Source organism: Varanus komodoensis, unplaced genomic scaffold (genome assembly GCF_004798865.1).
Source record: "Varanus komodoensis strain SLA01 unplaced genomic scaffold, ASM479886v1 scaffold106, whole genome shotgun sequence".
Lineage (NCBI taxonomy): Eukaryota > Metazoa > Chordata > Lepidosauria > Squamata > Varanidae > Varanus > Varanus komodoensis.
The window spans coordinates 548151-574738 of record NW_025335301.1 but is presented as its reverse complement, the minus strand read 5'-3'; the positions used below and the strand labels follow the sequence as shown (position 1 = coordinate 574738).

The 26588-nt window shown below is 51.6% G+C and overlaps 2 protein-coding genes across 9 annotated transcripts in view; one reads left to right on the top strand and one right to left on the bottom strand.

Annotated features, from left to right (window-relative positions):
- Nucleotides 1-12443, top strand: part of RNF207 (ring finger protein 207) — a 34527-nt gene extending 22084 nt beyond the window's left edge. For all 6 annotated transcript variants that reach the window (XM_044419650.1, XM_044419655.1, XM_044419654.1 and 3 more), the window contains 6 exons: nt 3394-3586; nt 4627-4812; nt 5778-5829; nt 6756-6873; nt 7687-7779; nt 11452-12443. In XM_044419650.1, the coding sequence (XP_044275585.1) occupies nt 3394-3586; nt 4627-4812; nt 5778-5829; nt 6756-6873; nt 7687-7779; nt 11452-11686 (877 nt within the window). In that variant the 3' untranslated portion in view covers nt 11687-12443. The remainder of the gene's footprint in view (nt 1-3393; nt 3587-4626; nt 4813-5777; nt 5830-6755; nt 6874-7686; nt 7780-11451) is intronic.
- Nucleotides 7462-26525, bottom strand: ICMT (isoprenylcysteine carboxyl methyltransferase). 3 transcript variants are annotated; one of them, XR_006413703.1, is made up of 6 exons: nt 26221-26525; nt 25850-25938; nt 23742-23911; nt 23371-23588; nt 21337-21649; nt 7462-7680 (listed from the first exon to the last, which is right to left on the bottom strand). XR_006413703.1 is itself a non-coding variant. In XM_044419656.1 (5 exons), the coding sequence occupies exons 1-5, from the start codon at nt 26251-26253 to the stop codon at nt 21467-21469; spliced, it is 693 nt and encodes a 230-aa protein (XP_044275591.1). In that variant the 5' UTR covers nt 26254-26525; the 3' UTR covers nt 13915-21466. The 3 variants fall into 3 exon arrangements, 1 of the variants encoding a protein (XP_044275591.1); XR_006413702.1 differs by lacking the exon at nt 7462-7680 and adding an exon at nt 13915-20861; XM_044419656.1 differs by lacking the exon at nt 7462-7680 and having other exon boundaries at nt 13915-21649.
- Nucleotides 26526-26588: the final 63 nt, after the last annotated feature.

The following is a 26588-nucleotide window of genomic DNA, read 5'->3' as shown; positions in this document are numbered from 1 at the left end:
AGGGCTGCAGCCCCCGGGGCATTTTCCAGAGACAGCTGCCCCCCTGCCCCTGCCAGATGCAGGCAAAAGAGGACCTGCCCCCTGGATCCTTGGGACCAGAGCCCAGTGCGCACTTGCCACATGTTGACGTGCATGCGCACCCGGGATCTCAGCAGAGGTGGCCCCTGCATGTCCCCTGCCCAAGGGCCTCTCCCTTCCCCAGAGGGAGGGGTGGGCTGCAGACACCGCGGCAGGAGAACGTGGTTCAGGGCAGGGCTTCCTCCCAGGACGACCCAGCCCAGCACGCCTGGCCTTGGCGCTGCCGCCCTCCCAGCCTGACTTACACTTGTGAGTTGGGCCAGGAAGGGGGCCACCCTGCCTGTAGGCCCCAGCTGCCCCCCCCCCCCGCCGCCCACTCCAGTTCCCCTCCCCTGGGCTCCCTCGATCCTGGGAGAGTGAGAGCAATCTGTGCACCTGTGTTGCTGGGGCACAAGGGTGGGGGGTACGGGGATGGCGCCCCAGCATGCCGGCTTGCAGCCTCTGCCATTTGACCCTCGGGGCTCCACACATGACGTCTCATCCTGGTGCTCTTGGAGCATCCCCTGGGATACTGCAGTCTAAGCCGGGCTGGGCCGGGCCGAGGGAGGAAGGGAGTGTCGCCCTCTGCCGTGACCGATCCTCTGTCGGGCACAGGGGAATTTCACCCCAGAATTCCCAGGGAGCGGCTGCATTGTGTGACCCCAGCCAGTGTCTGAATGGGCACGATGACATCTATGCCTAGGAGAATAAAGCAACGATATGGGGAGCAGGCTGGAAAGACCCATGCAGGAATTTATGCATTTACAGCTTCCAAGGGCTGTTCTGTCAGCACATGCTGATGGCGGCTCAACCAGGAGCAAAACCTTGTGGGAGTGGCGCTCCCTGGACACTTTTGCTGGATTAAAATGGGTGTGTTGTGGGGACTTCACATTTACCCCTCGAGAGTTGTTTCCCATCCTCCTTTTCCTCCTTCCTCCTGCCACAGAGAAATGGGGCCACACGTAACCCTTTCTGGGAGGTTTAACACGGGGCAAGCAACGTGCACCCAGGTGCGTGAGGGCCCTGGCCTTGCCGTGTTGTGTTGTGTGTCCCCACCTTCGTCCGTGACGTCCTGGAGGGGAGGCCTCGACACGGTGCAGCCCAGGAGGTTCACTCGGCCTTCGAGCGCTGCTGCTGCTGCTGCTGCTGCTGCTGGCGGTGGCGGCAGGAGTGGGTGAATCCGCCCCATGGTGCGGCAAAGGCAATCCCCTTGGGTTGCGCAGCAGCTTCTGCATCTGTCTGAGCAGTGTGATTTGGGATTCCAGCCAGGCTACTGCCCAAAAGATCCACAACATCTTCCCCACTGCTGCTTCCAGAGATGGGGGAAGCAGCATAGGCAGGGTGTCTGCCCCAGGCATAGAAATCAGAGGCAGTATGGTGTAGTGGTGAGAGCACTGCACTAGGATTCCTGAGGCTGACGTTCCAGTCCCCATGAAGTTCACTGCCTACCTCACAGGGTTGTTGTGAGGATAAAAATGGGGAGGAGGCAGGCTGTGCACGCTGCTGCTTCACCCGTTCTCATAGGACTGGGCTCCCGGGCGCCTCACTTCCCGCTCGCCCTTCTCTGGACGTGGCCCGGCTTGCCACTGCGGCCCTCAAAACTGGTGCGGCAGCCAGCGTGCAGTGTGCCTGGCTAGCTGGGAACAATCGCTTCCAGCCGCTGGACATCAGCCTTCTGGGCAGGCTGGCTCAGGGCCGGCTTGCGATGCGCCACAGGACCTGAGCCGACAGCCCGGGGCACTGCTGTTCCCCCGGCTTCCCCGCCACAAACCTGTGCCTTGCATTTTGAATCCACACGCAAGGCCGGCAAAGTGGCAGCCCCTCAAATCTTGAGGTAATCAGGCCGGGGAAGATGGGCCTGGCAGCAGCGGCGCCGGTTCTGCGTGCTTTGGCCACTGCATCTGGGGCAACGGCTCCCCTCCCCGGGCCGGCCAGCTGGCCCCGTCAGCCTCCAACTTACCTGTGGAGCAGCTCACAAACAAAATGTCACCCGCGTCCCTCCGCCTGGGTGGCTGTTTGCACGTCCCTATTTTTATCAGAATTTCAGAGAACTCTCCAGGAAACGGTTCCCCAACATGGGATATATTTAGGCCCTGGGACACGAGGGGCTTTCAGCTCAGGGACTCCTGACCGTGGTGCAGGCTCAGACCGCCTGCCAGGCAAGTGCAGGGGTGGTGGGCTGGCTGGGGCCCATCTCTGTGCAGAGGGAAACTGAGGCACTGGGCTCCCCCAGTGGGAAATGCCAGCCGGGAAAGGAGGAGCCCTGGGGAACGGCGACCTGCCAGTCGAAGGAGAGCAGCCTTCTCGTCTGTGAGTGACTGCAGGGTGGGCTGGGGCACCGTGGAGCTGCTGCCCAGCTCCCTCCAACCTCCTGCCCCTTGTGGCTGACTGGGGGATGCTGGGAGTTGTACTCCAGCACCTCTGGAGAGCACAAGGTTGGGGAAGGCTTCCAGAGCTGACCTTTTACTGCATGGCCTTCGAGCCTGTGAAATTCTGCATGGGAATCAGGCGATGTCACATCTGGGCTTTCTCCAGATCATGCGTAGCTTGGCAGAGATTTAGGCCAGGCAGCCCAATCTAAGTTCCAATCACCCCTTGGTCCCAGAACTGACTGGGTGATTATTTCTAGCCTAAAGTACCTCACGAGCTTGTTGTGCGAATGAAATGAGATTGCTGCATAGACAGGTTGCAAAAGTGATTATGCTCTGTGCGTGTCTTTCTTCGCGGTTTGTTAAAGCAATTCTGAACATGTGCAAAGTGTTTTAAAGGAAGGAGCACGGCTCAGTGGCCTGTGTTTTGTAGCAGGTGGGTGCAGCTTCGGATAGCCCACCTTTCTCCCTCTTACAAGGAACTTCAGGTGGCTTGCAGGGTTCTCCTCTTCCTCTCCATTTTATCCTGACAACAACCCTATGAGGTAGGCTAGGCTGAAAGGCTCAGTCTTCCAGAGAACTTTGGGCCCAAGCAGGGACCAGTATCCGGACCTCCAGAGCCCAGTTCAACACATGCTGCACCACTCCGTGTGGCTCCTGACGAGATGTGGCACTGATGGATGAGACAGGCTTGCTCTGCCGTTGCAAACCTCTGGTCCGCGCCGGGAGGTGAGAGAGCGCTGGCACCCCTGACACCGCAGGCAGCCCTGAGAGGCAGGGGCAGGAACGCAAGGTGCGAGGGGATGGTGTGCTGTGCTGAGCAGCGCACCTGGGATTCGGGGCCCTGACGAAGCCCCCGGCAGCCCTGAGGCTTCGCAGCACTTCCTGGGAGTGCTCATGCCAGGACCAGACCTGCCCTGCCACTGCGCCACACTCCTCCCACCAGCACCTGCTCTTCTGCCTCCAGGATGTCCGGAGGGCCGTGCTCCAAGACGCTGCTGGTGCCTGGCTGCCCCTCCGCTTGTGAGAAGATGTCCGTGACAGGCTCCCCAGTCCGCAAGCCCACCATGCACCGGTACATCAGCACCAAGGTCCTCTTGGCCGAAGGCAGAGAGACGCCTTTTGCTGAGCATTGCCGTAACTATGAAAACATGTACCGGGTAAGGAGGGGCAGAGTAAGCCCAGGCCTCGATGCCGGTGCCAGTGGCAGGGGCGGGGGCTCATTCTTGCCTTGCAGGCGCCTGGCAGCTGGCAGCACAAAGACGGAATCTGGGAGGCTGCCACTCCGCCGGTGAGGGAAATGCAAACTGGCAGGGGGCAAGATCCCGGGGGTGCCTCTGCTTCTCTGGATGCTAAGATGCAGACCGGGGAACCCAGAATCCTGAACTGCTGGAGCCCTCTGCCTGCAGAAACCCCCCAGTCCAATCCCAGCAAGTGAAGCAGGGCTAGAAGGACCCCAGTCCAAGCCCTGCAGAGAAACTCTCAGGCCAGACAGAAAAAGCACAGAGCTGGACGGGCCAAGGGAGGGCTTGGTGCCAGGCAGCTGCCTGCAGTGGAGGAGACCAGGGGATGAGCTTCGATGCCGGGCAGTCCCCGGTTCACTTTCCCCTGGGAAAGACCTGTCTGAAGCTGGGAAAGCTGCGGCTGCCTGCTGGGGCTGGCAGTCCCGAGCCAGACAGTCCAGGGACCTGACTAAGGTGGCCTCCTGTGCCACCAAGATGCTCTGCATACTTCCACCTGTCTGCCTGTCCGTCCGTCCATCCATCCATCCCAGGCTCCAGCCCTCTGAGCGCCTTTGTGCAAGGCCCGCAGTAGACCCCCTCCTTCAGGGAGCCCATCTTCTCCCCACCATGCTCACCAGGTGCTTTTGCTCCCCCTCCTCTTCCTCAGCATGGCTACCACCTGCTTGCTCAACAGGTGAAGAGAGCCAGGAGCATGTGAGCAGCACCCTCTCCTCTCTTGCCGCCACTGCCATTATCCAGAGCCAAGCAAGAGGCAGGCAGGGGGTGAGGAGGAGAAGGAGGAGGAGGAGCATCCCTGGGCCGTAGCCCGCCCCACACAGGTTGGATTGCCTCCATCACATGGGGCTCGGGGGCCAGCCAGGCAGACCTCTGGCACCCCTTGCAGAGCAGCAGCGGCTTCTGCCTGCCAGGGCAGCCCTTCCCCCTTGAGGCTCACCCCTTTCCCCCTGGTGCTGCAGACCCTTCAAACGGAGGTTCAGAATCTGAAAGATCAAGTGCAGGAGCTGCACCGGGACCTCACCAAGCATCACTCCCTCATAAAGACAGAGATCATGAGCGAAATCCTACAGAAGTCTCTCCAGATGGATGTGCAAATCGCATCGGAATATTCGTCTGTGGAGATGATGAGGAGTGTGTTTGAAGAGGTATGTGGAGAACACGCCCCAGCAGCGCTTCTCATTGGCAGAACACAAACGCTGCTCCGCTTCCAGAGAATCAACTTTTTGCTTTCCCTGTTTAACAGAGGAAAAGCACATTCCAAACCCTTGGTCAGCTGGAAGTGACCACCCATTGCCTAAATGCAGAGACCATAGAAGGGGGATGCACAGAAATGTTTAGCATTTGTGTTTTACTGTAAATTCCGACAAAGCCAATCTTAAGAAGAATGGGGTCTGCGGTGGCCGTGGTTTGGGGTGGGGACTTGGGACCCTGGTGGGGCCGCTGCCAGTCAGGTAAGACTGTGTAGGTGAGGTGAGTCGTGGGCCGCTTAGTGTGCCGCAGCTTCTCTGGGGCCAAAGAAAAATGCCCAGGGAGCTGCTGCTGCAGTCGGTGCTGACGGTCCAGGGCAAGAGAGTTCCATGGCCAGCTTTCGCAAATGCTTCACTTTTAGGGGAAAGACTGTAGCTCTGGGGTACATTCCCTGCTTTTTTCAAACCCAGCCTGTCCACGCAGGGCTGGGGAAGGAAGCCCTGGAGCAGGCCCCTGGTGCCACATGCAGGAAGTGCTTTGGGACCGAAGCAAAGGGGTCCCAGCCACAGGGTGGGCACAGCTGCACCAAGCAGGCCCCGGTCCTGCACTGTGTGCCCCGCACCCGGATCCGCACTTAGGCTCCTCTGGGAGGTGAGCCCAGCTGGGGATGAAGGTGCAGGGGGGCACAGGGCGCTGCTCAGCAGCAGGGGGGCGCTCGGGGCATCCAAGGTCCAGGGCTGAGGTGCCCACTTGTGGTGCAGCCCGAGACACGCTCTTCCGGAAATCAGGGAAAAAAGCGAGGTGAGGTACTCAGGAAGCAGAGCCCCCCCCCCCAGGCTCCTCTGCGCCTGTGGAAATGGGTGTGCAGCAAGTGCGTGCTGCACGAGGAGCCTGGATCGACGGGCCCTGCTCTCTGTTGCAGACCTGGGAGGAGACCTATCAGCGAGTGGCGAACGAGCAAGAGATTTACGAAGGTAAGAGCGCCTCTGCCCGCCCGCCCGCCCGCTGGCGGGCCCCCTGCGTTCCCTCGCTGGGCCAGCTCCTGCCCAGCACGGCTGGTGTCCTCATGGCACACCCCTACCAGGGCTCCAGCCACGACCTGCACTGGACGGGGCGCAAGGGCCGCCTTTCACACACCACACCAGCTGTGCCCATCAAAGGGAAGACACTTGCAGCAGCCGGTCGGTGGGGATGGGAAAGCCTGGGCTTCTCAGGGTGGGGAGAAGATTCCTGCGGCATCTGAGCGACTCTCAGGCAGTGGCCACGGGGGGATTTGGAGGGCCCTTGTTTGGCCCACCCTTGTCACCCCAGCCGGGCCCCCAGGGGCTCTCGCTCCTCACCCTCTTCCTGGCTCCTGGTCGCTTGCTGGGCAGGCAAGGGACCAGAAAGGGGGGGTGGCTGCAGCCCCCTGCTCTTCCTTCTCCCCAGCACTATTTCTTGGGCCAGAACAGCTGGCAAGGAACAAGCAGGCTGCAGTGGCTCCAGCGGGTGCCCAGCCAAGCCCACCTCTGACAGCGGCCCCAACCACACGTCCTCTGGGTACTGCCTCCCGTAGTGAGGCAGAACCCGCGCAGACCGGGCATGCAGGAGCACAGTGCCAGGCTGCGCTGCGCCACTTCCCTGGGGGCATCTGGACAGCATCCAGGATGAGAGGGAGCTGTCCTGGTCCAGCGTCGGGGACCTCCCTGTGTCCTTCGCTTGTTCCTAAAAGCCGCCCCAGCAAACGACCAACAAGTTAGTGCCGTAAGGTTGCCTTTGCCACAAGAGGACCCAGGCAGCCCCTCCTCTGGATCCAGTCCAGGAGGTGCCTCAGACCCCCACTGCTGGGCACGTGCATGGGGCAGCCAGGTTCTGGGGCAGGTGGCTGGGCTTGACCGACCACCACGCTTCTCTCCTGCAGCACAGCTGCATGACCTGCTGCAGCTCAAGCAGGAGAACAGCTACCTGACGACCATCACCAAGCAAATCGCTCCCTACGTCCGCTCCATCGCCAGAGTGAAGGAGCGTCTGGAGCCCAGGTCAGGACCCCCGGACGGCAGAGGGGGGTGGCACCCACAAGGCCACCCGGTCCAGGCGCTGCTCAAGGCATCCCATCCGCTGCATGGCAGGAGCTCAGTACTGTCCTCCGGGTGCCCCGTGGTCTTGCCTGGCCTTGTCTTTCCATCCAGGTGTGGCTTGACCTTAGTGGGCTGAGGCAGCTGCTTCAGGCAGCCGGTTTTGATGTCGAGCAAAGGCATTGAATGGTCAGGTACTAACTGATTACTGGCTTGAGCACAATCCTAACAGAAGTCCCACTAATTTCAAGAGGGCTGGTCTAAACTCATCATACCCATCAATCTAATTCAACCCATCATGTTTTTATGGCCAGGGAGCAGAAGAGGCCCTTCTGGCATTTTCTTCATAAGCTCCAAGGCAGACTGCAGTTGAGCATGGGCTGAGTGCGAGTTGCCCTGTTGTGTGAACCAGGCTGCATTATCGAAACGTGATTTGCTAGCCACAGTTCACAAACCAAGCACACTCCATAGGTTGTCTCTGTGGGCTGTCCATGCTTAACACACCAAAGTTTGCTAGTCAACAGCCCATGATTCAATGCCAAGCCATGGTTCGATGGCAATCCTGGCTTGTGTTGTGTGAAGCCAGCTTCTGTGTTTAATGGTCAGTCTATGGTCTACTATAAGGATGACCAGCTCTTGCTCCTGAAGTCCATTTTGCCTTTTCCTCCCCTGGAGTCGGACTGGATGGAACGGGTCCGCAGTGGGAGGGCCTTTGGTTGATTGCTCCGCCATTTCTCCCTGCTGTCTCATGAGTTCTTTCACTGGTGCTTCCTGCAGGTTACAGGAAGCAAAAGACAAGGATGAACACCCTCCAGAGAACCTGTTCAAAATATATGACGACAGCACAACAACCGCTGACATTCAGAACAGGTACGGGATCCCTTGTGGCTTCGGTCTTGTCCTTGGGGGTGCTTGAGCCAGGGCACTGCAAAGCACTCATTTTCCAAGTGGGGCACTCATGAGTTGGTTTACTGAACGGAACGGTTCACACATAACACTACCCTGTGGGGCATGTACAACATGCCTTGCTACCTGACCCAGGATTTGCCTGGGAGAGGACCACGGCTTGTTTTTCAGTCCCTGGGCTGTCTGCTTCCTGTATCGTTTGCCTGCTCTTTCCCAAGTGTCCTCTTTGCACTGCAGTGCCAGCCTGTGATGAGGCTGGGGGTTTTGCCCTCTCATTCCTGCTGCCTCTGTACCCTGGAAAAATAATGCATATTCTGAATGTGCATGCAACAGTAACCATGTTTTAAACAATCCAGACTTCACCACCCAGCAAGGGAAATCATGGCTTTTCTTTATGGATTGAAATTTCAAGGTTTGCACAGAACGGTAATGAGATTGTAGTTAATTAGACGATATTTTGTAGTCATATACAAATCAGTCTATCGTCCTGAGTCCTGTCCTTCCATGCAGACCTTGGTGGCCCAGGGGCAGTAGCAGTCTGGCTAGGATAGGAGGAGGGCCTCAACCCTCCCATTTTCCACATCTGGCAGCCCCATGTCTGGAACTGCCTCTCTCTAGGAGACCTGGAGATGCCAGAAACTGTCTCAAGAGACGGAGCTTTGGGATGAGGCAGATTCTGCTTCCAAACTACCCACCACTTCCAGGTCAGCCTTCCTCCATCTGGTACCCTCCAGATGTGCTGGCCTACACCTCACTTCATCCCTAGACAATGCAGGATGTGGAACCCTTCCCAAGAAGGAGACAGTGGCTCCGGAGAACCATGCGGCCACTTCTCCTGCAGGGCCTGGCTCCTACCTGGGGCTGTCCCTTCTTTCTTCTGAGGACAAGGGAGTCCAGGGCTGTGTCAGCCCAGACTGCCACCCATCCTTGGGACTGCTGCCTGTGGAGAAGAACTGACCGCTTCCCAGGTGAGCAGGTCCAGTGTGTGGCTGCACTTCCAAAGAGGAGAGCAAGAAAATGCTGCACGCATTGGAGTGCTAAAAGTAACCCCCCCCCCCCCCCCCGTCCAAACCTGTTCCCTATGGTGGGCCAGTTCATCCCTCCTGAAGCCAGCCACGCGTGGGTCTGACAATTCTTTAGCTTAGGGGTGATGAACATGAGGCTGTCCAGATATTGGTGGACTGCAGCTCTTGCAAGACCTGGCCAGCAAAGCTCAGGCTGACCATGCAGGACTACATCTTCCCCTAGGACAGTGGTCTCAAACTGGCAGCCCGCGGGCCACTTGCCGGGATGGGCGGGTCCCGGGGGAGGGGCCCTGCGGCCTTCAAAGCGCCGGCGGCGCCCGGGTCGGCCGCGGGATGAGCGGCCCACCACCACCGCTTGATGCGGCCCAGCCTCACCCAGACTCTACTTCCAGCGGCCCCCAGGCAAGTTGAATTTGAGACCCCTGCCCTAGGAGAAGAGGACTCACAGGCCCAAGGCCTGAAATGATGCAGAGGGCCTGCGAGGACAGTCTGACTCCTCAGGCCCTGTTCCTGTGGCCATGCCCAAACACACAAACGATGTGGAACACACAACTCAGACACTGAGGGCTGAATGTGAATGTCACATCCATCCATCGACAGCTGTGCACTCCAAGCCATGGGTAGGGCTGGCATGACCCTGCCCACCCTTCCAAGCCACAGGAAGACAGCATCTTAAAATCATGGAGTTAGAAGAGACCGCAAAGCCCACCCAACCCAGCCTCCTGCTCAGGCTGGAGAGCCACAGCTTCAGCATCCCTGACTGGGGGCTGTTCAGCCTCTGCATAAAATCCCCAAGCAAACCAGGGTCCACACCCTTTAAGCTGCCTTGCCACTGCCGAATGGCTCATTTGGTCAGGACGTTCTGCTGCACATTTGATCAGAATGAATCTTCCACTTAGTTCAGGCCCTGTGCTTGGGAATGGTGGGATATCAATGTGCTCCTGCCACCTGTGGCGAGATCCTTCAAACTGTGGGAGGTGACACTGGTGCCACTTCCACGAGCTCCTCTCTGGGCCAGCTGTGCATGTGCCACTCCTCCAGCCTCTCTCCTGGGCACATGCCAGCTTATTGAGCCAAGCACAGAGTGCACCTCACTGCCAAGGGCTGTTTCCTTGGAAAGAGTTTGCTGGAGAAAGAGCAGGAGTTTGCAACATACCAACGGAACAGAAGAGGGTAGCTGAAAGCATTCGCTGCTCCAAAAGGCAGGGCTCCCCACTTTGCTTCTTTGGGGGCATGTTTGCACCCCGATGTTTCCAGAATTCCAGCTCAGATCTGTGCCTCTGCCTTGATTTTGTCTGAGACCTCCCCCCACAAAGCTGCTCCCTTCTTCCCAGACTGTACAGCTTGATGGCCTCATTCCAAGCAGGGCTTTGCTGACCTTTGGGTTATGGGGCTGGCATAGAAATGGACTCTTCCAAGAAAAGCACTTTGCCAGGAGCATAAGGTCTGACCAAGGAGGATCCTGATAAAAGAACCATTCATAAACGGGGTCTCCAGGATTCAGGATCATGGTCACCTGGGCCTTATTTCCTCTTCCACAGATGCAGGTTGGGGTTTGCATAATTACTCTGGCAAGTGCTACAAAGGTGCCCTGTCACCATGTTCAATAGTTGCATCAGAGGCAGGGGAGGCTGGTGACTCCATTAGCAGCACTCCTAATCAAAGCTGTGCTTATTTTGAGCTTCATCAAAACTATCCATGGTGGTGAACCTGAGGGAGGGAATTCAGCACCACGGGCAGCTCCTTCAACCCCCAGAAGCTACGATGGGGCCCCACTGAGAACATTTGCCACCAGTCTCCCTTCCCAGAAGACTTGCACAGCATTTGGCTTCTGGGAGGCTTGCTAACCATGCAAAGAAAACAAATGCACTGCTCTGGGTAATTATGCAGCTCTCGGGCGCACACAGTGGGGGAAATAAGCCACCATGATCACGTGAGCCATGCCACTGAAATAGAAGCGACACCATGACAGCCTGACCAACCTGCCAGACGTGCAGTGCTCTGCTCCTGCTCTTCAGTCTCTCCCCAGTGGGCCTTGTCACCACGTTCCACCAATATTTTTGTATCTGACCAACATGCCAAGCGGAGCACAAGGAAGTGCCTTGCTCCCACCCAACTGAGCCATTCAGCTCAGCACTGTTCACAGCAGGGACGGGCAATTTTTGGCCAATTCCACCAGCCTTGCCTCTCGCCAGGCAGGGTGCCCCACACTGCCCAGATGGACCAACTGCCTGGGCCGATACGGGGCAGCCTGGCGTCCCAATGAGCGCTTGCCAACAGCAGATCCCCAGCTTCAGACAGGCCCTGGATGGAGATCCCAGGCTTGCCCTGACGACCTTCCGCATGCCAAGGACATAGCCAGAGACACGGCCCTTCCCTTCCACAGATGCCTGGGCCCAGCCTCCTACTTCCAAGTTGGTGCAGCAGCTTTTTGTCCCCCTGGAACTTGTGGTCATGGGAAGAGGCTGCCCCAAGCACGGGGCACCTGCTCGTCACTGGCAGGGAGTTGCCTGGCCCAGTCAGAATTGCTTATGGACGGGTAGAAAGGCCAGTGCTTCTCACAGTTTCCAGGATCTGCTATTTAAAAAGGCTCTTTTCTCTTCCACCCAAGGACTGATTTGTGTGATAGTGGCAACAGCGGCGGCGGCGGCAAAGAGGAAAAGCAGTCTTTGGAACCCAAAGAGGAAAATCAAATCCTCAGTCCAGCAACAGAGGATTCCCAATTTAAAAGCAAGGACTATTTCAGGAGCAAGCCGAAAAGCAAGGCCGAGAGCCCCTCACTACTGGCAGGACCTTGCAGCGGGGCCCTGGAAGCAGATCTGGAAGGAGAGCAGCTCCTGTCCTGAATGCAGGCAAGACTCCTCCCTCCCTCTGTGCAAAGGCGGGGATGCAGAGCTGTGTTTGCAGGGTGGGAGCATGCTCACGGGCCTTCAGCAGCGCTGCTCTTGCGACAGAGTGCAAATCTGCAGGCTTTATTCTGCCTTGTTCTATTGGATGTTCTCCTTTACCCAATTTATTCTACTAGTCTGGTGGAAAGGGTGCATTAAGGAATCATACGCAGCGTTCAAGTCATGGTCATCTTCAACTAGGAATCTTATGCAGCAATTCCTCCACTTTTCAGGTTTTCCCAACTATTGCCCAGATTTGATTTCAATCCTATCTCATGCCCAAAATGAGGACTATAAATTTGCCCAGGCTTGGCTGCCCGGACATCTGGTCTTTTTGAATCCATGGCCACGAAAATTGCATTTTCTGCGCAGATATTTTCACTGATTTGGCTTCACATTTTGGGATGCAAAAAAGAATAGGAAGAGGCAGCCGGATGCAGATCCAGCCATGCCTGTGCAGCGTCAGCAGCCAGCCTTACTCTCCAGGACTGTATACCTGCAAGCTGTCGGCCGGGCACACTCACACAAGAAACCCGCTCAAACAAATCTTCCACAACACATTTGCAGCAGAAAGGGGCTGCCCACAGTTAACAGAACACAAGAAGAGCCTAGATCAGTGATGGCGAACATTTTAGAGACTGAGTGCCCAAACTGCAACCCAAACCCGCTTTTATTGCAAAGTGCCAACACTGCAATAAAACCTGAATACTGAGGATTTAGTTTAGAAAAAACAACTCACAGCCAGTCCAAGCAAATCTCTCTCGCTCTCTCTGTCTCTCCTTGGCAGCACACTGACCGGCCATGCAAAAGCTCTGATGAGTCGCGGCTAATGAGTCACAGCTCGTGATGCCATTGCCTGGCACCACTACTCCTCTCCAAGCATGCGCATGACCCTTATGTGCACTGCTATCCAATGCTTGGCTCTTGGGACGATGCTGGGGCAACTTGGCTTGCGTGCCGAAAGAGAGGGCGGTGCGTGCTCGCTGCAGAACGTGTGCCATAGGCTTGCCACCACCACCAAGGGCCTCTCCAAGCACAGCACTCTGCTTACAACAGCCAACCAGTGGTCCCAGCGGGAAGCCCACAAACCAGACACGGCAGCAGGATCCTCCTCCCACCTTGCTGCATGTCACCACTGGCTTTGGCCTTCCTTCATCTCAGCAAGCGTCCGCTGGGGGCAGGTAATCAAGTGGTGAGATGGAAGCGATCCGGTTGCTCCCGATGCTCCTCTGAAGCATGTTCCTGCAACAGCCCGGTCTGGCTCCCTTGAAGCCTTCACACCCTACCCTCCCTGGAGGGGTACTCGACCTGTGTGCCCCTCAGCTGCGGGTGGATTAGAATGCCCATTTATCCTGATGGCTAGCTGCTCTGTTCAGCTAGATATATGAAGCCTTGGAAAACCAGTGGGATGGTGTGTGTGTGTCCCCTTTCTGCAAGGAGCATTTTTTTCTCCCAAAACTGAACAGCTCTGGATTACACATTATTTTTAAGAATTTCAGAAATTGTGTTCATATATTGCTAGCCCTAACCTTAGCCCTAACCTTTCACTATTCCCAAAATGCTTTCTAAAAGCTATCCAATTGGAACACTTCTTTAAAGGACTAGAGATGTACAATGTCTGGAAATGAAGCCACAAGGAAAATATTTTCATCTTCTCTGTAACAATAGCTCTTTCTTCCATTCTTTATTAAAATTATTGATCTAATATATCTTTTACTGATAGATTTAGGAATGCTTAGTTTTCTACCAAGCAAGTAGAACCATCGTGGGAGCAGAAGAATCATGTGGAAGAACATGTGTGTGGGGGTTTTGTTCTACAGAGCTTTGTTTTGGGGATTGTTCGGATCAGAAGTACATTAAATGACTGCTACAGCTTCTAATCTAAAACCCACAAATAAAAAACATCCACTGGAGGTTATGTGCCACCAGCTGTGAGACTTATTTTTTATAAAACCAACCACATTTTAAAAAACATTTTAATTTGGGGAGTTCGGTCTACAGAACTCATAACCAGTTTTTAATAAAGTTCTCAATTAAACCTCATCACTAGGGAATGTCGCCTCAGTGAAAAACCTGTTAAAGGCTGCCAGTAGAATAAACCCTTTCTACCTAAAAAAAACCCCCCACCACCACCACCAACCCTGCAGCAGCCAGGTTTCTATGGTATAAGAGACCACCTTGGCAAATGAACAATAAGACATTTATTAACATAAATTACACATAAAAACAAATTAAATATGACTCTTAATAAACTGAGACTGCTTAAAGGTTTTTAAATTGAATAAGGTTCCTTACCATTCCTGAGCTGAGCCTTTCCCAGCTAAATAATACCTCAATAGCTTGTCGTTCCAATGAGGTCTCTCCAAGTTCCACCCCACAAACCGAACCGGTCCAGGGAGTTTACTAAACCTCCTTGCAAACAGGAAGAGACGCTGCACGCCAGCCTCCCTTGGCCCTCGCCCCTTCTTCCCGCTTTTTCTGCCCTCAGTGCCACCTTCAGATGTTTGTTGCTGGTCAGGCAATAAATAGGAACCTAGAGTATTACACCTATTGTGGCTTGCTTCAAAATTATGTTTGGGAGTATTACATTTAAAAGGATATTTCACTCAGGCAATAATGACAACTTACTGAGTTGCTGTTAAATATTTTAAATAGAATGATAATGAGCAAACCAAAGTTATACATAATGCAGTGCTGGGGGTGTGAACATTGCTTCAGGCGGCCACCTCTCCCCAGCACCCCCCATGCGCACATCTATGGGAATCTATGGGAGGCACCAGACTGGGAAAGGTTGACTTTAGATCTGCAGAGTACTAAAATCCCCTATTGCTTTTCCCCCCCAATGTTCTTTTGTTCCCAGGAGACAGAGGACTGTTTTCTTCATAGTGCCAAAATTTCTGGAAATTTTACATCTCTTAAGCCCCACAACATGGGAAGAGCTTCTGATCCTTGACCTGCACTATAAAGCACACCCTGCTTAGGAAATGGAAAGCTGCTTAGGAAACGTACTATGCTTAGATGTGCTTGGGGCTTTTCTCTGAGGATAATGCTGCTGTGATCCTCAGAGTTCTACCCAAGTGCCAATTCTGCTGCATTGCTGGGCCTGGCTTTTAGGGGCTGCAGGCACTGGGCAGAGGCACATGGACTACCCACCCCGTACAGTCTTGCCTCAGAGGCCAGGCCCTTCCTTCGCATGAGGAAAGGCAAACAAGCGCCTGGTACCTCTCTGTTCTACAAGGCTGGTGAACGTTTCTTCCAGGTCAGCCCTCACCCAATTCCTCTGAACCTCACTAAAAGCTGTTTTGAAACAAAGAAGAAAACTTCTCTCCCTGCCCAACAAGCACATTAATTACTGGCTGCAGGGGTGTCAGGTAGCATTCGCATGCATTTTTCTTCAGATGTGTGTATATTTTATTATCTAAGAAAGCAGAGAAAATATGGTCAACATTTGTCAGAGGGGGGAAATACTTTTATTTCTCTTAAAAAAATAAAAGAGAATTGAACCAGACTGCCATTCAGTTTGGTGGCAACCACCTCTCAGCTTTCAACAGCACAGAACACCCAAAACGCTGCAGAGGAAACCACCCCTTGTTCTGCAGGCAACAGTGGCCGGCTGCAGGGGAGCCTGGGCATGCGCCCTGCTTTCAGAAAAGTAAACAGAATTCTGCATCCAAATTAGGCTCCAAGAAAAGCTACAGCCAACAAGCCATACATATTGTATTAAATCAGCAGGTCTGTGGAAGTTTATCCTCTTAAAATATGCTGCATCATTTAATTTGTACCAGCTAGTCCAGGGGAGGGGGAAGGAACCATGCAAGGAATTAACACCCTCCCCTTGACCTTGAAAGAGCCCCTGCATTTAGAGGTTTCAATCAGAAGGACCTGAAACATGCTTTTTTCAGAAAAGGAAAAACCTGAAATTCTGAAGAAGTCGAGCCATGCTCAAAATGCCCCAGTTCTGCATGCCTGTAGAATCAGGGCTTGGATTCAGCTCTGGGGGAGGACCATCCAAAGGCACAGAATGGTTTTATTTGGAGTCTCATCTTCCCTTCTGTAAGCAGAACTGTAAAATGGAAAAGGCACTCCTCTCTCTTGCATATTATACAATAGGCTTTGCCCGGCCACTAGCCTGGTTTTCGAGACAGCTGTGCATCTGCTCAAGGCAAGCAGTTTAAGTTCTGCAAAGGTCTGTTTTCCCCCTGCACAGGCAAAACCACCTTTTTCGACTTCCATATATTAGCCATAAATGACTGACACAGATACAAGTAGGGAAGTGGAACGGTGCTTGAGATTGTAATCCTAGACATTTGCCTGGTAGCAAGTTCCACAGTGGAAGATCTTTCTGAGCAGTCATGCATAGGATTGCCCTACTGTGGTTTTTTAAGGCTGCAAGCAGTGGTTACATCTAGAGAAATCCTTCTAGCTATGTGAGCAACCATCAATGGGTTCCACGCCACCACCCAGCTCCATCCAATCCAACACACACCTCTGCAAACTACAATGAGCTGCGCCCTTTAGCCATGGGTGAGCCCTTGGGGAGGCTGTGAAAGTTCCTTCCAGCCTAATCGCCAGAGGCCAGGCTGCAGATCCCTTTTGTTCTGAGGAAGCAGCCCAGTTTGTTCCTGAAGCTGGATTTGGATTAATTCCCCTGCAGGGCTCCAGAATAAATGTGCTTCACTGAAATCATAGCACTTAGATGAGGTGCAGAAAGCCCGACAATGCACACTCAAAGGGGATGTAGCCGTTGAATGTGGCGTGTGGTTCAAACAGGGCTTATTGTGTTGGCTGAAGCAGGTGTGCTAACAAGCCTTTCTTGAAAAAGAGGAGACAAAGCAGGAGGAGGGAAAGCTCCACTGGTGAAGTAAAATAGCAACTCCAACCTTGACCCCTGCAGCAAAGCAGCTGGACAGATGTACAAGTGGACTTGCAGGTAATCCTGTTCTGGCAGGTGGGCCCTGATCAAGGCATCAGCCTAGCTCTCATTTTTTAATTTATTTTGCAAAGATTACCTGGCAATATTTCAGGGTCTAACAGTAAAGAGGGAGACACAAAACTCCCTTTTTCAGGGAAGGTCAAACACCATAAAGGATATGCAAGGGAGGAATTCCCCATGTTTATATATAATTTTTATCATCCAGGTTCCCAATCTGGAGCCATAAGAGGTTGGTTATATTCTCAATAAAGCTTGGCATGTTCAGAAAAAGGGGTGACAGATTTCCATTTAAACATTTACCACACCTTCAGAAAAGACATGGGCATGTTCAGAAGCCAGCAAAATGGCAATGTTTTCCTGACTGAAAGGAAAGAATCTGTTCAAACACAGATCAGCCCTTTCAATATCCCTCCTAGGAATTTCATTTTAGATCCTTTAGCTAGTGGGAATCCATACGTGTTAAATACTGAATATTCAGCATATTTAACTGAATAACCTTCTCCAGGACAAATAACCACAATCCCCACCTGGGGCCTCCAGATATGCCAGTCTCCAACTCCCAGCATTCCCAGCCAGCATGGAGAGTCTGGGGAAAGGGGGTTCACAGAATTAAGACAGAAAGGAAGCAGTATCATTGATCTTTCAACATTTGGCCCCTCTTTTTCAAGAAGCCAGGTAGAGTATAACCAATTATTTTCAAGATTACTTCCTAGAACTTATCTTCAGTTGTTCAAACTCTGGGACATACCTCCATCTTATGTATGGAAGTGAGAAAAGACTTTTTCAATAAAGTATCTGTATCAGATGACAAATGGAAGTTAATTTGAAGCACAAGTAATAGAAGTTTGAATATGGATATAGGTAAAGACAAAGACTACTTTTTAAACCTTTTAGAGGAAAAGCAGAATGTTTAACCTGACTCAAAGTAGAGATGGCTACGTTTATGATACCAAAAAGACAGCCCCCTCTCTGTAAAATATGGTTGGGGGCTTATCTGGAAATATCAGCAAATTAATCAGGAAAAAATACTTATGATGAATCAATGAAATTTGTGAACTATTTCTGCCTCTGCATCTGCTTGTTATCACTGCATACTATTTAGCAAACCAAAATGAACTCGTATGCATACTCATAAATTAGCAGCAATAAAAATAATGCGAGGTGATTATTAGAAGACGGGTGCCTGTCTCTGCAACCAGGAAAGATTAACAATGTAGCAAATAAAAATGAAAGACCTGGCGAGACTTCAAGAAGGCATGCTAAGAAGAATAAATCGTCAAGTGTTGTAATCTTATGCATGGTTGAACAAAGGAAAGGCCTATAGCTGCTGGTGGCCCCAGACAACTACAGCTATGGGCCTTACTTATTTATTCATTCATTCATTCATTTGGCCTGTCCTTGCATAGGGTTCTGTTTGAAGTAACAGCGCGTTCTAGGAATGTTAAAGCACCGAGAGCGCCTCTTCCTGGGCTACACTCTTATGCACTAACACCCGTAACTGCATGCAATGAGGCGCCCTTCTGAGCACACATGCAGGGGCTGCACTGCTACTCTCTCTCCATGTAACATGCATTTTCTTCTGCCATTTATTTTAGATGAAGCATTTCCTATTAGCTGTCTAATCACAGTAACTGACTTACCACTGGTAAAATACTTTTGAAAGGAGAATAAAATAAATGCTTAACTGTGACAGGAATGCATTCCATGCTTACTTTTCTCCTAACAGTGCACAGATGAGGGAGTGTGAGGTTCTTCAAGCCTGGTTCTGATGCCTTCCATATGACAACTCTCATGGCAATGATCGGGGGCACTCGGAGCCGCTTGCAGGCATCCGACTGGGAAAAGTTACAGGCAGTCCTGGAGTGATCTGTGGCACTGCAGATACTAGGGTGGATTTTGGCTGGATGCAGAAACTTTGCCGGCAGATGTTGAACCTAAATTAGAAGCTCCCAAGTCACAGCATGACTTGGAAATTGGTAGCAGGAGTCTTCTCTCTGCCCAAGACCCTGGAAGAATCAGTACCCACCAAAGTAGGCAAAGCTGGGACAGATGAGCCAACAGCTTGACTATGAAGGCAAATTCATACAATCCAATCTAAATAGGTCAAACTGTGTTTTAGTGAGAGTTTTCCCACCACTTCAATGGGAACTTAAGGTGTGAACCTAAGGTATGAAGCTACTGAAAATTCAGCTAGCTCTTTGAATGTCATAAGGAGCTAAAGAAAGCATATCAGAAGTGCCAGGAAACGAATTTGCCCCAAAGAGCCAGGTGCTGAGCTGCTTTTCTAGCTCTACCACCCACAGATACTGCTAAAAATAACTTACTCCTGAATTGGATCAAAGAATTAAGGTCATGGCAACTCTTGGTGCTGTTTTCCTAAATAGGTGCAAGGTCTGAACTTGGTACTTTCACAGCTTTCAGTGTTGGAGAGAAATGGAGATTTCATGCAAGATTTCCAGGTCCTACTGTACAGTTTACAGTTGCAGAGGGGGAAAACCACGGTCCTATTTCAGCAAATGGCTCAACCAACTCTTATCCAAGCTATCTGCAAACTGCAGATTGAGCTACTTTGGCTGGACTCAATGAAGAAGAAAGAACTAGGAAAATTAATGGAGTGAACAGTGTTTACTAACACTTATTCCAAGACACCTGTAAATTTTTGAGATGCCACCAGACAAGTTTTAGGGATATCAGAACCTTTTCTAAAGGGCTTTGATAACATCTGCACCAGGCACAAAGGCCAAAATGCAACAGCAACTCTGAAAGGAATACGGAGCATCAGGCCACAGAGCCCTGGCTGAGGAGGACACTCCTGGGCGGCATCAAGCCTTGCGCAAGACGAGCATATGAGGAGAGGCAGATCTGAGGAGGAAGGAATACGGCAACCACTGCCAATGCAAAGGTGCCAGATGACCTCTGCCTGGTTGTTGCTTACCCATGGTGGAACTAAAGCAAGGATTATTGCAAATGTAGTCATTGTAAAAGAAAAGAGAACCCATATTCTGGACTGAATGCACACCAAAGTCTTGACTTGTAAAATCTGGCATCCTAAAAATCTCTGAAGTTGTCTCTGAAATTAAATGCCCCTGTGTCGTGTTGGGTCTGGGAAAATCTCCCAGCGTAGAAAGATTGTCGAACAAGCTCTCCAAAAAGCAGGGACTGGCACTTCCATTCCTTGAAATGCCTGGTCCCAACCCCTAAAATCAATTCTATACACACAAAAGTAGCGCAGTGTGAAACTGGCACCACAGTGCTGGCTCATTTACAGGAAGATGCAGAACCCAACTTCCCAGAGTGTGTTGTTTTCACTTTCTTCTTTCTTTTCAAGAAGTGCACTCAGCCCTGGTACATGATCTTGTTCTCCTCACTAAGAGGCATTTCAATAGATGCTCAAGAGCACGTGGTTGAAGGGGAAGAAAAAAAAATATTCCAAAAAGTAAAGAGAAACAGAAGTGGTTTGTCCCTGGGATTCTGCTGTTCTGAGTTCCCAAAATGTCAACTCATGGGGTCTTTCCATGGCTAGTTATTAGCATGGCTTCCAGTCTTCACAATGAATTTTACTAAATGGTGACTGGTCCCCAGACAGATGCAACACTGCTCAACAATCCACTGCCCGCCTTGGCCAGAACTTGCAAATGTCCTGGCTTCCTTCCTAACTGTAAACAGTTCACCAGAGTCAGAAAATAGCAAGCTTCTCTTTGGTATAACATGAACAAAAGCATTTGCAGCATGGAAGCTGAAGCATCCCCCTCCCTCTCCTCCCCCAGCGTGTAGATTCTGCCAAACAAATGGTGCCGAAAATGGCTCCGGTCTTCCTCAGCTAAGATGTGCAAAGATACATCTTAGAGAAACACATCTTGAATCCTCAAGTTAAAATACAAAAATTAAGGAGTGGGGGGACAAGTGGTCATTATTAAAAATGTGGAATAAACAAAGTAGTTGTGAGGGCAAAATTGAGACCAAAAAGACCAAGGAAACACCGTCAAGATGGCACTGACAGAAACAATCAGGCAAACATTACCATTAGACACAAATACATTTTTTCATTCATTCATGAAGGGTGATGCAAACCTGGATTTGCATCATTTAAAAAAGGCCGCTTCCCCCAAAGCAGGCCCCATCCGCTGAAGGGCGTTCTCTTTACTCACAACGCTGCTCTCCAGCGTTCTTCTTTTGGAAACTCAAACAAGTTCACAGAGCCTGAAACAGAATTATAGGGCACTGTTGCTGCACGCCTACCGCTACTCCATCCCACCCTGTAAGAATGCTTTATCCCAAATAACTTATGATCAGGCCCAGGGGCTAAAGCTGTGCTCCGTTTCCCCCAGAGAGAGACGAAGAGGAAGATCAGGAAGGTTTTTCCCTGAAAGTTCTGCCAGAGAGCTTCACTCAGACCCCTTGTGGGGTGGGGGCGGGGTTGCTTGATGTGCAAGCAGCTTCTCGGACAGATCTCATCACAGCACATTTCAGTCCAGCAGAATGGCAAGAGGCAGAACAGCTTCCCCACCTTTTAAAAAAATCACCCTTGTTACTCATATGAGAAACCAGCGAGGCTTCTGTAACTCAGGACTTTTCTCCTGCTTACAATGAGGGAGGGAGGGCTCCTACTTTAACTAAGGTGGACTGAGATATGGAGCTATGGCCAAGCCCTTCACAACCCCCTCACAGAACTCACCACTAAGCATTAAAACTGAGCGCTACTGTAACAGCGCGGCCTGAAGTGCCTGCGGCTCCGCACCATCCAGGCCAGGCAGACGGCACCTGGAGCCACAGACCCCTGTTCTGCTCCAGCTGGCGCCAGCGCCTCACAGTTCTGCTTTAATCCCTCTGATGAATGGCAGGCCAGTAGGTACCCGCCTCTTGTATGCCAGGTACTCTTCCCCAAAGAAATGGATCAGCGTCATCTCCTCTTCTTCTATCCTCTCTCGGAAGAAGCGCCAGGAAGCCAGGGTGTAGCCCACGACACAGACTGGATTGCACAGTAAAATCTGGAAGAAGAAAGGCAGAGGAGGGCTTGCCTTGTATGGGGATTCCGAAGAGCTGCAACGTCCCCAGGGCCCCCTTGGCACTGGCATGCCAAACTAAGTGACCCTTACTGTCCATTATCCTTTCACAAACTGGTGATGGGGAGAGTGTGGGAGTTGTGATCCAATACCTTTGGAGGGTGACAGGTTGGGGAAGGTCACCTTTACAGCAGCACTGCCATTCTCCCAAGCTGCATCAAGGAAGAGAAGTGGGGCTGTTCTATTGCCTCAGCCGGGAGACCAGCTTCTTTGGGTGCTTTCGCAAGTGTCACCCGCAACAGCCACCCCATCAGCTTACTGGAACTTTCCACTTGCAATGATCACTACAGAAACTGCAATTTTAAAAACTTGGGCAGGAAGTAGATTTATCCTCCTCCTTCCTCATTCCCTTTTTGTGTTGTGACTTCTGAAGCCTGAGGGTAGAGACTGACTTATTTTTGACTGATCTGGAAGCTTCTCCAGAAGCACTTTCAGCTGAAAAGCAGGGAAAGACTGCTTTAGGGAATAAAAAAAGAAATGAAACAAAAAGAACGCTGTTCAAAAGTGATGTTATCAAGTTGTCAAGTGTGTTGGGATGGGGAATCAACACCTTCCTTATGTTCTTAGGAACTCCGTCCAACATCTTGAGGTGCATTCAGTTGCAAAGCTAAACTTAGAACCATCTTCCTGACGTTCACTGCATGCGGGGAGTGCTCCCCAAAACCATACGTCAGGGGGGTGGCACGGTTATCCTGAAGTATCACACATAACAAGGTTCAGACAACAGGGATCACTCAAGCCTGCAGTCCCCCACCCGTCTTGTGAAGAGGAACAGTCCCAGGGAAGCGTTAAATGAGGAGGCTACTAGCAGAAGGCAGAACTTGTGCTTGATGGAGACTAACTTGGTCCGAGTGAGTTCATCGTGTGTTTGTATGCAACTCCACACAACATGTGACCCTAACAACGGGATACAGAGGGGAGCTGTTTTTTTCTTGAAAGATGTTGCCCCATACTGGGTGTGGGGATCATGCAGCTCCTGCTTTGAACCTTGCCTCTGCCACAAACTTCCTAAGTGGCCCTTGGCAAGCCACGCAGTCTCTCTGACTCATCCCCCTCCTCTGCAATGTGAGGCACAGTAAGACTGGCCTACCTCACGAAGACGTTGTTGAAGATTACATCTAGATAATACACAAAAGCTGATTTGGGTACTTTAACATGCTAGATCGGGAGTGTGGAACCTCCCGCTCAAGGGCCAAATCCGGCCTGCCTGAGCTCCCTTCCTCGATGGCCAAGCCCTCTCCCCCAGCCCCAACCCTTTTCCCCACTAGTGTTCTCCTGGTTTTCAGTCGTTGTCCCCTATTCTAAAAAGTGGGCATGCCTCTCCTAAGGTTATCTGCTGGCAGGAAGCGTTCAGCTGAAATAGGCTGCCATTTTTGCATTTCGGCACTGCCCTTTCTACCTCTGGTCCCTGCACTGTTCGGAAGTGGCCCCAGAAACAGCTCCAAAACAGAATCTGGCTCTCAGGCTGAGGGGGGCTCTGCATCCTGCACTAGTGCAGCAGTAATGACTATTATCCTGGGGAGTGATGGTTGCATGCAGTAGGTAAGCTACCACTCCTTTTCCCTGCAGCACACGGGTATCCTGATACTAGCTACCCCACAAAGGTAGCCTCATGTTCACAAAGGCACAAAGTGATTCCACTGTACCTGTGTTCCGATACTCCAGTAAAACCACCCCACATATGATGGGTGACGGAACAACCCGTACACGCCCCGAGTCACAAGGGTATGCGTCTCCGACTTCTCGTTCTGGACAATGTGGTTGAAGTTGGAGCCGGCGGTGAGCATGGCTGCTTTCCTCAGACAGTCTCCAAAGACCACCATCAGCAGCCCTGCGGAACTCAGCCAGGTGATCTGCTTCATTTCTGCAAATGGAGAACAGGTAACAGCAAGGAACTTTCCCCATCATCAGTTTACAGGAAGTAACAGCCTCACTGCACACATTCCCAGACTTCCTACTAGAATGGCAATGTATTTGTATTTCTCATGAATTAAAACTCCCAAGGAGAGCTACTGACCTGGGAAAATGCATTTTTCCACAGTAAACTCAACCCAGGAGGAGAGTGCAGCCATATTATATTCAAAGCTGTGGTTCAGCAAGAAGGAGTCCAAGGACAGACTTCGTGGGTTGTTCACAGCGGTAACCAAGTACTCCGAATAATGGAAAAAAGACAAAGAGCACATATACCTGCAAAGGGAACAACCAAAACCAGCCACATTAGACTTACCCCTCTGGTGATAATGCGCAACGGTTCCCCAAGCTGGCCGAGGAATGCGGGGAATTGCAGGACTTTTTCTGTCTAAATGTGCACAGAAATGTTTTCAATCTTAGATCTTTTTTTAAAAGCCCATTACTGCGACAGCTGAAGGCCATGTAGGAAGTGCTGGTAGATTTCTGGGTAACTGTGGCACCTTAAAAACCATCAATGTTATTATAGCAGCAGCTTTTGGATTCTTGAGTGCCCTTTATCAGGTGGAGATGAGATGAGTGTAAGATGGGGGAAATCTGTAAAAAGACTAACAGCACATTCCAAAGAAATGCAAAAAGTAGTCTCTGACAAGTTCATGAGAGAAAGCATATTTCTATCAGATCAAAAATTAGGTGCCTGCAACTAGGCCATCAGAGGCTTGGGGCATACTCTGGAATGGGTTCAGCTGAAAACCAAGCAGAACAATCGTTCATGAAGGGAACTCTTCCGTTCAAGAAAAGCCAATCCTAGACCCAATGCACTGAGTTTAAACATAACAGAATGACCATGCACAACAACAGTTAATTGGTGACAACTTTACTGTCTCAGAAGGCAGAGCAAGGGTTTCTGACTCCCAGCTGTTTAGTTACAGGAACAAGCACACACTCCACCCCTCTTCTCCCCAGTAGGAAACAAAAAACCTTGGAGGAAAGCACATGTGGATTTTTGTGAGAAAAGACTGTAAGCATATTTCTAAGAGTAAAAACGAATTCTTGGGCTGAGAATATGCTCAGCAGCACTTTAATTTCTTAATGTGAAGGACAAGCCTTTAGTGCTTGACTCTGGCTCTTGGGAGTTCATCCCACCAAGCTGAAGTGCCACCACCCCTGAACCAGAGATCAGATTCCAGAGCCCCACACAGACAAATGCAAGAGCACAGGGAAGAACAGCCTTGCCTGCAGGTTCTGCTCCAGACTGCCCCCAAACTGACCTATCAACAGTGGGTTCTTCTGCACATACCATGTGACCCTAGGATTAAAGCTGCACAGTACATGGGGAAGTGGATTTCAGTGGGCATGAGGAGGCTTATTTTCGAGCAAGCATTCCCTGGGTCATGCTGCATAAACCTCAGTCAATCTAGTTCCAGGGGAAGAAATGGCCCTGTGGAGGAAGAATTGCTAGGCCTAGTTTAAAACATCTCTGCTGCTACTACTGAAAGAAACTATTCAATGGCATAAAACAGAATTCTTTTGACAAAATAAGCAAACTGCTAGAGTTCCAACTAAGTCATAAAAATCAAACAGTGGCACAGAAATCAGCCCAGTCTGACTCACATTTACTCAGAATAAAAGCTCAGCAAGACTGTTATTTCCAGAAGTGTGCAAAGATTAGTCTGGGTTGTGAAACTCTTCTCAAGCACATCAACCAAACCAACAAACAGGAACAAGCAGCCCTGCTGTTGCTCACAAAATCCTGTCAAAAAACACCCCACCTGCTCCTAACAACCCAGATCATTGTCTCAAGTTTTGCCTGTGCTCTCAGGAACTGACAAAAATCTAGGAACCTCCGAGTAAAAAAAACAACACCACTGCAGAACTGACAATTTTACAGAGCAGATGCCCAGGACTCTGACACAAAAATGCAATTTTCAGAGCAAAATGATGGATGTCAATTGCCCAAGCTTCTCATCCTGATACCAACAAGCAGCTCTGCTACAAGCACTTTAGTTTTTGGACCATATGCCAGGGTGGAAAACATACAGCCCTCCAGACTGGACTGGAACTCCCATCAGCCCCAGCCAGCATAGCCAGTTAGTGAGGGTGATGGGTGTTATGTACTTACCATAAGTACAGAAAGAAGTTATATGCAGTTTGAAAGCTTGTCTACCAAACTCCCACTTTTTTGGCAGTCTATAATTGAAAGCGCAACACTCTTACCAGCCAAAATGCTTCCACGTAGATTGTCCAAAGCTGAGCAACAATCCACACCCAAAAGCGAAACCCAAGAAGCAGGCACGAACGGCAATCTGAAAGGCAAATGCAGACAGGGAGTCAGCCACTAGTCAGTCACAGGGGTCAACCCTTGGCTTCAAAGGACCCCAAGATGCTGCTCCTGAAGACACTGGTACTGATACCAAGTCTCCAAAGGGTGAGTGGCAGGCTTCTCTCCCATGTACACTATGGAAGGGATCAGACCCTGATCGGGAAGATGCCCTGACCCAGACAGCGAAGGGTAGGTGCTGGGCAGCAGGGTCTGGCCCCACCCTTCTCAGGCAGATGACATGGCTGACCCGCGCTCTGCAACTCACCTGTTGGCAGGATAATTCAGAAGAAACCCTCATAGGGTCATTTGGCAGGGACTGGTTTGGAAGGGGAAAGTCCTGAGGAGCTTGTGGGGCTGGCTCCACCCCACTGGCTTCCAGGAGGGCCGAGAAAGGAACAAGGGCCCTTGGGTCCCTGCTTTCCTGCTGCAGCCGGAGACACTGGCTCGAAAGAGGCTGCGCCGCGCCCAGAAAGACCCTTCTTCTGCCCGCCCCCCATAGGCCCCAGCCTGCACCTCCATTGTCCGGGCAGCTTTCAACTTCTAGCGGGCGCCAGGCGGGCCCGAGTCCCCCGGCCCCTCACCTGGTACATTCCCCCCGGGGAGCGGCCCCAGGCTAGCAGCAGCGCGGCGTTG

What these genes read in the sequence shown, in the direction of transcription:
- ICMT (XM_044419656.1), bottom strand. Translation starts at nt 26,253, where the DNA reads ATGAGGGTTTCTTCTGAATTATCCTGCCAACAG. An exon ending in ACGTGGAAGCATTTTGGCTG is followed by an intron (nt 23,912 to 25,849) that starts GTAAGAGTGTTG and finishes TTCCCTTTGCAG; the next exon opens with GTATATGTGCTCTTTGTCTT. An exon ending in GGAAAAATGCATTTTCCCAG is followed by an intron (nt 23,589 to 23,741) that starts GTCAGTAGCTCT and finishes CTCCATTTGCAG; the next exon opens with AAATGAAGCAGATCACCTGG.